Raw genomic sequence first — 12,324 nt, 5'->3', positions numbered from 1 at the left:
AAGTTTTTATATATTCTAAATGTAGATTTGTCATATTTATAGTTTGCAGATATATTCTGTATGTCTATAGCTTGTCGTTTTAATTTTTACAGGACTCTCAAAAAACAAACATTTTTGCTTTTGATGACATTTACCAATTTTTTTTCTCTCCTGGATGGTTTTGGTTTCATGTTTAAGAACTTTTTGTGTAGCTCTAGATCCCAAAGATTTGTCTTCCTTTCTAAAAGGTTCATGGTTTTACATTTTATAGTTGAATCTACCATCAGGTTTAAGCGAATTTTTGTGAAAGGTGTGAGGCTTAGGTTGAGTTTCCTACTTTTGCCTATTGGTCTGGCATCGTTTGTTTAAAACGTTATTCTTCCTCCCTTAAATTTCTTTATTATCATCAGTGTCAAAAGCTAGGTAGCCCTACTTGTGTGGGACTATTTGTGGGTTCTCTGTTTTGGTCCATTAATCTATTTATCTATCCTTTTCCTATTACCACACAGTCTTGATCACCACAATATATAATAACCTTTGAACCTGGGAAGAGGGATTCCTCCCACTTTATTCTTTCTTTTCAAAACTCTTTGATATTATAGTTCTTTTACATTTCAGTTATTAAGTTTTAGGAGTTTTGGTTTTGGTTTTTTGTTTTGTTTTGTTTTGTAGGGTCTTTGTGATTTTCCACATGGACAATCCCATCATCTTCAAATAAGAGCTTTATTTATTCTTTTCAAATCCATGTGCCTTTAATTTCTTTTGTGCTCTATGAAAGACTTCAGAAGTTGAATGTAATGGTGATAATGAATATCTTTGCCTTGTTCCTGATCTTATGGGGAAGCACTGACTCTCTTTTCATTAATATGATGTTATCTGTTGGATACTTGTAGAGGTCCTTTATCACACTCAGAAAATTCTATTACTACTCTGTTGAGAGTTTTTAGTCAGGAAAGGATAGTGAATTTTGTCAAACATTTTCTCTGCATTCATTACTATGGTTATAGTGTTCTTCTTTATACCGTCAATATGGTAGATTACATTAATTTTGAATATTGAGCCTGTCTTGCATTCCTTGATCTTTATACACTGTTGGACTTGTTTGCTATTATTGTTTCTTTCCTATGTTCATAGGGATATTGATTTGTAGTTTTATTTTATACTGTTTTTATATGATTTTAGTATTGAGCTAATTTTAGAATCATAAATTGAGTTGGGAATTATTTTTTCTTTAATTTTTCTGGAAGAGATTGTATAAAAATCAGTGCTTTTCTTCTTTAAACGTTTGGTAGAATTCTTTATTAAAACCATCTAGGTCTATAGATCTTATCTGAGAGAAGGTTTTTGTTATTATTTCCATTTCTTTAAATTTATAAGAATATTCCATTTTTCTAATTTGTCTTGGATGAATTCTTCTAGTTTGTGGTTGCCTGCAGTATTCCCTTATTATCATTTTAATGATCTGTTATATACCCGTTTTATTTCTGAGATTTGTAATTTCTCTCTTTTATTGTCAGTCTTGATAGAGTTTCTCAATTGTATTGATTTTTTTAAAAAACATTGTTGCCATGGTTTTTCTATTTTTTTTGTTTGTTTTTAATCTCATTGAGTTCTCTCTCTCTCTTTTTTTTTTTCTTTTTTGATTGATTGATTTTAAAGAGAGAGCAAGAGCAGGAGGGACAGAGGGAGAGGGAGAGAAAAACTCAAGCAGACTCCGTGCTGAGCATGGAGCCCAGCTCGGGACTGGATCTCTTTGACTCTTGAGATTACGACCTGAGCTAAAACCAAGAGTCAGATGCTTAACTGACTGTGCCACTCAGGTGCCCTCCCTGAGTTCTTTTCTTGTCTTTCTTTCTTCTCGCACTGAACTTATTTTGCTCTTCTTTTTCTATACCTTTATGTGGAAGTTTGTAGTAATGATTTGAGAACTTTCTCCTCTTCCAATATGACCATTTAGTGCTAGGTTTCCCTCTCAGTATGACTTCAACCGCATCTTATAAAAAATTTTTTAATTAATTAATTAATTTATTTATTTGACAGGATGAGGGACACAAGCAAGGGGAGTAGGAGAGGGAGAAGCAGGCTTTCCGCTTAGCAGAATATGGGGCTCGATCCCAGGACCCTGGAATCATGACCTGAGCCAAAGGCAGATGCTTAACAACTGAGCCACCCAGGTGCCCCCCAAAATTTTTTAAGTAAACTTTATTTTGAGATATTGTAGATTCACATGCAATTGTAAAAAATATTACAGAAACCATGTAGCATTTACTCAGTTTCCCCAAAATGTACATCTTGCAAAACTTGGTACAGTATCACCACCAGGATGTTGACATTGAGATAATCAACATGGCAATCTGTAATGGCAAGGATCCCTCATATTTTCCTTTTTATAGCACAGACACTTCTCTGTCATCCACACTCCTCTTGGGCCACTAATACAGTTTCTGTTTCTTTATGTCATTTCAAGAATGTTATGTAAAATGAATTATATAGTAGGTAATCTTTTGGAGTTTTGTTTTTTAAAGAATAGACTTTGTGGGCATCTGGGTGGCTCAGTTGTTAAGCATCTGCCTTCCACTCAGGTCATGATCTCAGGGTCCTGGGATGGAGTCCCGCATTCACCTCTTTGCTGTGGGGAGTCTGCTTCTCCCACTATCCCTCCCCTCTCATGATCTCTCTCTCACACACTCTCTCAAATAAATAAATCTTTTTAAAAAATTAAAAATGGACTTTATTTTTAAAGGCAGTTTCAAGTTGACAGAAAAATTGAGTAGAAAGTGCATATACCGGGGCGCCTGGGTGGCTCAGTGGGTTAAAGCCTCTGCCTTCTGCTCAGGTCATGATCTCCGGGTCCTGGGATCAAGCCCCGCTTTGGGCTCTCTGCTCAGCGGGGAGCCTGCTTCCTCCTCTCTCTCTCTCTGCCTGCCTCTCTGCCTACGTGTGATCTGTCAAATAAATGAATAAAATCTTTAAAAAAAAAAAAAGTGCATATACTTAATATACTTCCTCTGCCACTGTGTTAGTGTGGCACATTTTTACAATTAATGATTCTCTATTGGTATATTATTACTCGTGAAAATCCATAATTTACATTAGCATTCACCCTGTGCTGTGCTGTTAGTTCTGGGGGTTTTGACTACTGCATAATGTCATGTACCCACCATATAGAATTACAGACAATGGTTTCCTTGTCCCGAAGGTCCTCCGTGCTTCATCTCTTCCACCAAATCCTGACAACCACTAGTCTTTCTTACTGTTCTTACAGGTTTGCCTTTCCCAGGATGTTATTAGACTAATGTAGTACATCGTCTTTTCAGACCGGCTCCTTCACTTAGCAGTATGCTTTGAAGATTCCTGCTACCTTTTCATGGCTTGATAGCTCCTTTCTTTTTATCACTGAATAAAACTTCCTTGTATGGATTGGATGTACCATAGTTTATTTATCCAGTCATCTATTGAACTGAATTGTGAATAAAACTGCTATAAATATTTGGGAGGTATACATACACATACACACACACACATAATCTTAGATAGATATATCACAATTGCTGGATCAAATATTAAGCTAATGTTTACTTTTATAACCAACTGTGTTTTTCAAAGTGGCTGTCCCATTTTTCACTACAACCAGCACTGTAATGTTGTACCGTTACTTCAGCTCCTAGCCAGCATTTGGTGGTGTCAGTGTTTTGGATTTTGGTCATTGGGCTCAGTGTATAATGGCATCTCATTGTGGTTTTAATTTTAAATTACCTAATGACATATGATATTGAACACCTTTTTATGTGCTTATTTGCCATCTGTATATCTTTTTTGGTGAAATCCATTTATGTTTTCATCCATTTTCTAAATGGATTGTTGACTAGTTTCTTACTGTTAAGTTTTGGGAGTTCTTTATATATCCTAAGTACTAGTTCTTTGTAAAATATGTGCTTTGCAGCTATTTTCTTTGAGTCTATAGCTTGTCTTTGCATTCTCTTAAAAGAGAATATTAGTTTCTTATGGCTGCTATAACAAATCACAAACTGGGGGTTTAAAACAGAAGTTTATTCTTGTATATTTCTGGCAGGAAGAAGTCAAATTCAAGTGTAACAGAACTGGTTCCTTCTGGGTGCTTAGGGAGAGAATTTGTCCCATGCTTCCCTCCTCTTTTCTGGTGGCTTCCAGGAATCTTTAGTGTCCCTTGGTTTGTAGCCATATCACTTCTAACAACTGCCTTCGACTTTCACATGATCTTCCCTTCTCTGTGTCTTCTCTTTGGTTTCTTATAACCAGTTATTACTGGATTTAGGCCCCACCTGGGCTCTTAAGATAATACAAGATCCTAAATTGCCCAGAAAGAACACAGACAGCAGCCTAGAATCTAAGCAGAACCTGAATGGCTGCGATTAAGGAAAATCAAAAGAAAGGTGTTAGGAATAAAATTACTTATATCATGTAGGATTTAATTTGTCTCTGATAATAAAGGGAGAGGAGATTCATCGGGGAATCCCAAGTTTTCCTGCTAGATTTTAAAGAGAAAATGGTCAGAGATCTAATAATATTGTTATATTCCAGTGAAGGCAACAAATTTGGTTCTTATTTCCAGCATTGTGTTATTTGGGTGCCATTCTTATATGATGGTCATATATTATTGGTTGATTAACATACTGGTGAGTTTAGTTGGACTGTGTAAGAATGTATATTTAAGATGGGAAGGTAGTCACATGTCAGTTTTATTTCTACTAGGTAGAATGTTCAATGTGGTCCAGTTCTGATAAATTTCAGGACTTTAGAGGACTCATGGGGCAAGAGATGAAACCGTAAGTGACAGACCAGCCTATCTCACTGCCCTCTTATGGATTCTTGGAGCAGAGGGTGGAATTGGGTTAATGACCTCAAGTTGCTGAGTCACAATGTTCTGATAATCCACAAAGGCTCAAAAGACCAATCATACCCCTTGTTTGGTGCTAAGTTTGTTGCTGTCACAACAGCCCTAATCTAAGTTTGCTCCTTTGCCAAGGAGAGGCACTTCTGCCCCCCAGAGCCTGCCAGATGGCTACTCTGTGTCCTCTGGAGGGCTAAAACAGTTCCGTTGGAAAAGTCACTGCACGTTAAGGCAAACTGCTTCAGAGGTCTCGGTCACCATTAACTAGATAGTTTTCCACGTCCTGTTAAAAAGAGTTGTGGTCAACTAAATCCTTATTTATTGCAGGTGAATCCATTACTGTTCTTCGTTAACTTTTTTGTAAATCTAAGCTCTTTCTCAGAAAATGTGAGTGCCTCTGGAAAGAGCTTTTGGTTCAGTTTGGATTTGTTTTCACTCACAAAGCTTTACTGCTTCTGAGGTATTACTTGGACTGGACTTTATGAGGGTGGCTCTCGGTCTTCTTGGGCAGCAGCACGGCCTGGATGTTGGGCAGCACGCCGCCCTGCGCGATGGTGACGCGGCCCAGCAGCTTGTTGAGCTCCTCGTCGTTGCGGATGGCCAGCTGCAGGTGGCGCGGGATGATGCGCGTCTTCTTGTTGTCGCGCGCCGCGTTGCCCGCCAGCTCCAGGATCTCGGCCGTCAGGTACTCGAGCACGGCCGCCAGGTACACGGGCGCGCCGGCCCCGACCCGCTCCGCGTAGTTGCCCTTGCGGAGCAGGCGGTGCACGCGGCCCACCGGGAACTGCAGACCCGCCCGCGACGAGCGCGTCTTGGCCTTGGCGCGGGCCTTGCCGCCCTGCTTGCCTCCACCTGTCATTGCTTAGGAACACCTGTGTGATAACGGAGGGAATTTCCGTTAGGCCAGGCACCAGGCCTATTTATCTGATTGGCTATTAGTCTACCAATGAGAGGATGTTCCTGGAATCACCAAATTTAAAAACACGCCACTACCCATTGACCAATCGGATGCTGGCCGCCCAACGCATCATTGGGCGCTGCGCCTATAAATACCACACTTGGCTTCTCCGAGTGCCAGTTGTTGGCCACATTGGAGCTATTTACCAGCCATGCCAGAGCTGACTTCGAAGGGCACTACCATTTCCAAGAAAGGTTTCAAGAAAGCAGTAACAAAAACTCAGAGAAAAGAAGGGGAAAAGCGTAAGAGATGCCGCAAAGAGAGCTATTCCATTTACATCTATAAGGTGCTGAAGCAGGTGCACCCCGACACGGGCATCTCGTCCAAGGCCATGGGCATCATGAACTCGTTCGTCAACGACATCTTCGAGCGCATCGCGGGCGAGGCGTCCCGCCTGGCGCACTACAACAAGCGCTCGACCATCACGTCCAGGGAGATCCAGACGGCCGTGCGCCTGCTGCTGCCCGGGGAGCTGGCCAAGCACGCCGTGTCCGAGGGCACCAAGGCCGTCACCAAGTACACCAGCTCCAAGTAAAATGACTCCAGTCACTAGACAAGCTTTAGAACCCAAAGGCTCTTTTAAGAGCCACCCACACTTTCCAAAAGACTGTAGGCTCGTCTTAGTTGTAATGTATGTGGGTAGGTGTTCTGACTTGGAAACTGCTGGTGTAACAAGCAAATAGATTTCTTGGTCCATTTTTCCAAGTTCACTTTGCTCACACAATATCTTTTGAGAAATAATGAGGTCTCACTGGAGTGGTTGCATGACTATCTTAGTACTAAACACCTAACTGGATTCTTTCTGCATTTACAGCATTTTCAGTGAGACTTTATATCTAGGTGAAGAAATTCAGAGAAGGGAATCCTTTGAACAGAAAAAAATTCCAGTAATCCCGTGTCCTCAGGGAGATCCTTCCATGGGCCATGAGAGCCATAAGGAATATGGCTTCCCTTTATTTAAAAAATATTAGTTTTAAGTACTTTGTATCAGATAACAGTGAAAGCCTGGAGCTGTAACAAACTTTACAGACCTTAAGACTGTCTAGTATGGGAGCATTAGTTACAGCTGTTTTGCTTCCTCTTTACATTGGCTATGATGTGTGAAAAAATTCTTTGTGTCAGGCTAGCTGCCCATAAGCTGCTGATATTTGAGGCCCAAAGCCCAGAATTTCTTGGTCTGATTTTATCCGAACATTTATTGTGGTTTCTAAACTGGGCTATATATCAAGAGCAGGTTGACAGGAATGTGGACACTTTGCCTTGCCAACTAATTCACACTGGAGCCCGATAATTGGCTAACCCCAATCAACTGGCAAACGAGGAACATTAATGAATTCACTCTTTTTTTGCATCATTTATTACAAGTTATAATAGGGCCACTTGTTTTTTATATTGTGATTGGATCATTAAATTGTGTTTGTACCATGTACTTCTGCGCTCAATACCATGATGTTCCAAATCGGGTCATACAGAATTTATCAAAATAGGATGCCCGGTAATCACAGCAGAGGACTTTAGGTACAAGATCTAATCTGCCATAATTATCTGGACTCTTCTGAGAGAGCCCACAAGCATTTTAAAAAATCAGTGAAAAAGGCCATGGAAATTGACAAAAAAAAAAAAAAGGACTCAAATTATTATGACTACTTCCCAGAAACCTGTGGTTCAGCTAGAATCCTCAGTTTGACTCTTAATTTCTAGTTTCTTCCTTTTCTAGAAAGATGTAATATATATACATCTTCTTTATAAGAAATAAAAATAAAAAACAAACTGAAATGCCATTTAGTTGAATATGTATAGTAAAAATTCATAGGAAAAAAGTGTCACATGCCCTTGCAGAACCTCTGAATGCCTTAGCCAGGAGTCCTTGAAGGAGGTAATAGATGGAACCTCTATGCCACATTGTATGGGAAGGGGGCATCATCTCCACTCAGGGGTCCCAGCTGCCCTAATAAGACCTTATAAAACAGCAGATATCTGCACAGCTCCCAAATCCTGATCAACTCGAGTTGAGGAGTTTTGATTTTCAGGCTGGTTCTTTCCCTTAGCAGCATGTATTTAAGATTTACCCATTTTTGTTATGTGGATTACTATCTTGGTTCTTTTTACCACTGAATAACTCTATTGTATGGATAGACCAACTGTGCTTGGTCTAAAAATCTATGGTAGACTCACAGATCTCTATCTGCAGTCTAGGGCTCTCCTTGAATTCCATTTACATACTTCAAGGGATCTTCGTTGCTTCCACTTTTTAGCCATTGTAAGTAAAGTTGTAAGTATTTGTGTGCAGGTTTTATGTTGACATAACTTTTGAAACAGTTGGGTAAAAATTACCAGGAGTACAATTGCTGGGCTGTATGTTTTGCTTTATAAGGAACTGTTAAACTGTCTTCCAAAGCAGCTGTGCCGCTCAGCATTCTCACAAGCAGGGACTGAATGAGAATTCTTGTTGTTCCAAACCCTCATCAGTATTTGGCAATGTCATGTTTTGGATTTAGCCATTCTAATAATAGGTGTGTGTAATAGCTCATTGTTTTTAATTTGCATTTCCCTAATAACCGTTATGTTGAGGATCTTTTGAAATGCTTATTTACCATCTGTAGATCTTTTTGGTGAGATGTCTGTCCAGATCTTTTGCCTATTTTTTAATTGGGTTGATTTTCTTGCTGTTGAGTTTCAGGCATTTCTTAAAATATAGTCTAGGTACAAGTCCTTTATCATATAGATGATTTGCAAATATTTTCTCCATCTGTGGTCTGTCTTTTCATTCTCTTACGCAGGGTCTTTAGCAGAGCATACATTTTTAATTTCAAAAAGCCCAACAGAAATATAATGCAAGACACAAACATTGGCCATATATGTCACTTTAAACTTTCCAGCAGCCACATTTAAAGTAGAAAAAGGAAATTAGTTAAATTATGTTTAATCAAATATTTTAGTTAATCCAATATACCAAAAATGTATAATTTCAGCATGTAATAAAGATAAAATTATGATAATTTTCATTTTAAAGAATTAGATCTATGAAATCCAATGTGTATTTTATACTTATAGCATGTCTTAGTTCAGACTTGCAACATTTCAAGTGCTCAGTAACTACGTATGGCTAGTGACTAGCATATTGGACACTAACCTCACTCTACGTAGCCTAGACCACACTCCTTGCTCTAAACACCTATGGCAGACTCACAGATTTATATCTGCAGTCTAGGGCTCCCCTTGAATTCCAAACCAGTAAATTCAACTGCTTTCTCAACGTCGCCATTCTGACATTAACAGCCACCTCAAAATTCTCTCCACAAGGGTTTGCAGTCTCTCTTGACAAGTGTTTTCAATTTTACGGTTCATGGTAGCCATGGTGCCATCCCATTCACGTGGTTGTCCAAGCCAGAGATGTGATATTTTTTCCTTGTTAGTTCTTTTGTTCAGTCTCCACTTCAATCTATCTACAAGATGTATCGATTTTATTTCCCATATATTTTTGTTATCTGGCTACTTTTCCCCATCTCCACTGCTGCCATTTTTGTCCAGTCCCTGTCATCTATCTCACACCTAAATTACTGTCCCTAGCTAGCCTCACTGTTCTTAATCTTGTTTCCATAAAATCCATTCTCCATTCAGTTGGCAGAGTAATCTTAAATGAGAAAAATTTTTGTTTTCACTAACCATTAACTGAAATTTAGCATTCTTTTCAGTTATGAATACTACGTAGCAAACAGACCAGTCACATTAGCCATACCTGTGGCTTTGTTGCCAATGGAAATCACAGCCATATTCCTAGCTCTTCACCATAATTACCGATCGCTCAAAATATTAATACCCATGAGAACCTCAAAGTATTATCATTGTTATTTGCTATTTCAAGTGCAAATTTAAAAGCACTATTAAATATAATTATTAAATATTAAATATAAATATTAAAATATTACTCTATCAAACATTTTTAAAATATTTTGAAAACTGTTTCAATCTGGCATTATTTTATTATTAAAGCTCATATTTGGGGGCACCTGGGTGGTGGAGTTGGTTAAGCATCCAACTATTGTATTGGCTCAGGTCATAATCTGGGGTCCTGAGATCAAGCCCCATGTCAGTCTCCACATTCAGCGTGGAGTCTGCTTAAGACACCCCTACTCCTTCTGCCCACCTCAGGCTTCACATGGCCCTCCATTCTGCATCTCTATGTCTGCGATGACCTCCTCCTTTCCCTTATAAGGGTACCTTAAATCCAGATTGATCTCATCTCAAGATTCTTAATTACCTCTTAATGATACCCTATTTCCAAACACATTCATAGGTATGAGGGGTTAAGACTTGTATATATCCTTTAACAGAACAAAACTGAACCCATTACACATCACAAACTAACAAATTGCTCCTAAGGTTTAGCTTAACATTGATGCACACAAAATTTCCATCATTCTATCTGGGCTGAAGTGATTGATTGATTGATTGATTGACTAATGAATGGGGAAAATAACTCTGTTTTGTCTGGCATTGGCAAGCATCCAGTCTCAGAACCTCTAGATTGTTTCTTGGTGCCAGTGTGCTTGGTGACCTTGAGAATGGTGAAGTATGTGGTCTGACTCAGGGACTGGCACTTGTCCACTGTGATGATGTTCCTGATCTGGGCATCTGTAAAGCAGGAGGGCAGGTATAGGACATCTTATGGTGTTTCTCTGAGTAGCTATGCTTTCAGACGTGGTGGCAGCAGTCTTGCTGGATAACTAATGGTCCTCTCCATCTTCATCTTGGTCACCATGCCAAACACAATCCACCCTCAGATGGCGACATTGCTGGTAAAGGGGCATTTCTTGTCAATGTAGGCAGCCTCAGTGGCCTCCTTAGGCACCTTGAAACCCAGACCGATGTTCTTATAGTATCATGGGAGCTTCTCCTTGCCAGTTTCTCCAAGAAGGACCTTCTTAGTTTGAAAGATTTTTAGCTGTTGTGAGTAGGCATGCTCACTCTGAATGTCTACTGTCTTCCTGGTCACCGGAGGAAAAGCTGGACTGAAGTAATTTAGACTAAATTATAGACCACAGAAAGCCTTTTGGGGGCACCTAATTATCTCCCTCATTCATAACTAATTGAAACCTTGGGTTTATGTCTACCTCACTCTAGGAGAAAGGAAACACAAGAAGAGTAAGCACCTCCTCGGTCTTGTCCTTTTACACACACACGTTCATTCATTGAGCAAATATTTGAAGACCAGAGGAAAAAGAAACACAATTTTAAAATCTTTTTTGGAACACAAAGAGTAACAACAAAATGCAGCCACTTTCTCTGACTGGCCTCCACTCAAGGAAGAGCAATGCGGGCCTGCCGGGGCAGTAGAGTGAGGACTTACGTTGGTCTGGCTCGTTGTGGCCCCGCTCCCCAGGAGGGTTTCCCTTGCCCCACATACCTCACGGTCCCATCCGAGATGGGGCTTGGAAGTTTCTCTTTTGACTTGCACCAGCAGAGGTCTTTCTGCTGTTCTGGGTTCAGAGAAATTATGGTAGCTTGAGGGCAATGGCAGCATCCAGGTCTCTCAACGGGCTTGGGTGCTCTGTCCGTTTTCCAGCCCTCACCTTCCTGGCACTCCTTATGTTTTCTGCTCTGTGGCATAACAACACCACAGCCCTAGAATTAGGAAGAGAGAGGGAAGACCTTCCCTACTTCCAGGGAAAATCCCAACAGGTAGTTATTGCTGGTAATGTCGGGGTGGAGTAAACAGCTAGAGGGGCTTAGGGAGGGGTGCACCTTCAGAATCTGCTCTCCCCAGTTCCCAACCCCAACCTCACTGTATTTAAAGCCAAGTGGTAGCTCTGCTGTGACCCTTTCCTCAGAAAATTCCATCATGCCTGTCCTATGTTACTCAGGGACTGAGGTGCCGGCAACAGGCAGACAGTACCCTTCTTAAAGCACATTTTAAAAACCTGAAACAATAACAGGAACCCCTGTGTTTTCACTGCTTTCCTGTGGATGGTTTTGGACTAAAGCTTTGCTCTTAACTTGTCTGACATTAAAAGTCTTCGGAGATCGCGAACCCTTTCCACCGTCCTTTGTGCCACCAAGGTCCCTGAAGCTGGGTTCTTGGCCTGCAAGTTGGATCTAAGGAAAGACAGTTTCACCAATGGCTTTGCTTTTCTAATAATAAACATTTCCAGTTTCCTACTGGAGAATGAAGAAATTCATATCCTTCAGCAACTCTTACATATCAGTGAGAATTCAGAATATTTGTGAATATGTGGGAATGGGGGGGAGCATGACTTAGAGGAACAAAAGGTAGTGTAACTGCTTACATTAATCAGAACGCATAAATACAGGCAATTCTTCAGGTAGTATAAAATCTTAAAATGATGATGCAAAGCAATCTCAATAATCAGTGGGAAAAATCATGATTACTAAATAATTTCTACATTTTTATCCAGATATTTAAAAATTCCCTTAACTGACTGCTATGATTATAGAGGGAAATTAAAAAAATATTTAGGACATTGTGCTTTAAAATATTAAAACCATTAAAGAATTA

At 39.9% G+C, this 12,324-nt stretch overlaps 2 protein-coding genes and 1 pseudogene across 2 annotated transcripts; 1 reads left to right on the top strand and 2 right to left on the bottom strand.

The window, feature by feature from the left end:
- Positions 1-5,297: 5,297 nt before the first annotated feature.
- On the bottom strand, positions 5,298-5,708 carry LOC123386929 (histone H2A type 1-H-like). Its single transcript, XM_045082222.1, has one exon. The coding sequence runs from the start codon at positions 5,706-5,708 to the stop codon at positions 5,313-5,315; it is 396 nt and encodes a 131-aa protein (XP_044938157.1). The 3' UTR covers positions 5,298-5,312.
- Positions 5,709-5,943: 235 nt separating this feature from the next.
- On the top strand, positions 5,944-6,344 carry LOC123392671 (histone H2B type 1-A-like). Its single transcript, XM_045082303.1, has one exon. It carries the CDS (start codon positions 5,959-5,961, stop codon positions 6,340-6,342), a length of 384 nt encoding a protein of 127 aa, XP_044938238.1. The 5' UTR covers positions 5,944-5,958; the 3' UTR covers positions 6,343-6,344.
- A 1,355-nt stretch (positions 6,345-7,699) lies between these two features.
- Positions 7,700-11,417, bottom strand: LOC101686094 (annotated as a pseudogene).
- Between the last annotated feature and the right edge of the window lie 907 nt (positions 11,418-12,324).

This window comes from Mustela putorius, unplaced genomic scaffold, assembly GCF_011764305.1.
Source record: "Mustela putorius furo isolate JIRA1106 unplaced genomic scaffold, ASM1176430v1.1 tig00000594_pilon_pilon_pilon, whole genome shotgun sequence".
Classification (NCBI taxonomy): domain Eukaryota; kingdom Metazoa; phylum Chordata; class Mammalia; order Carnivora; family Mustelidae; genus Mustela; species Mustela putorius.
This window is presented reverse-complemented; position numbering and strand designations above follow the sequence as displayed.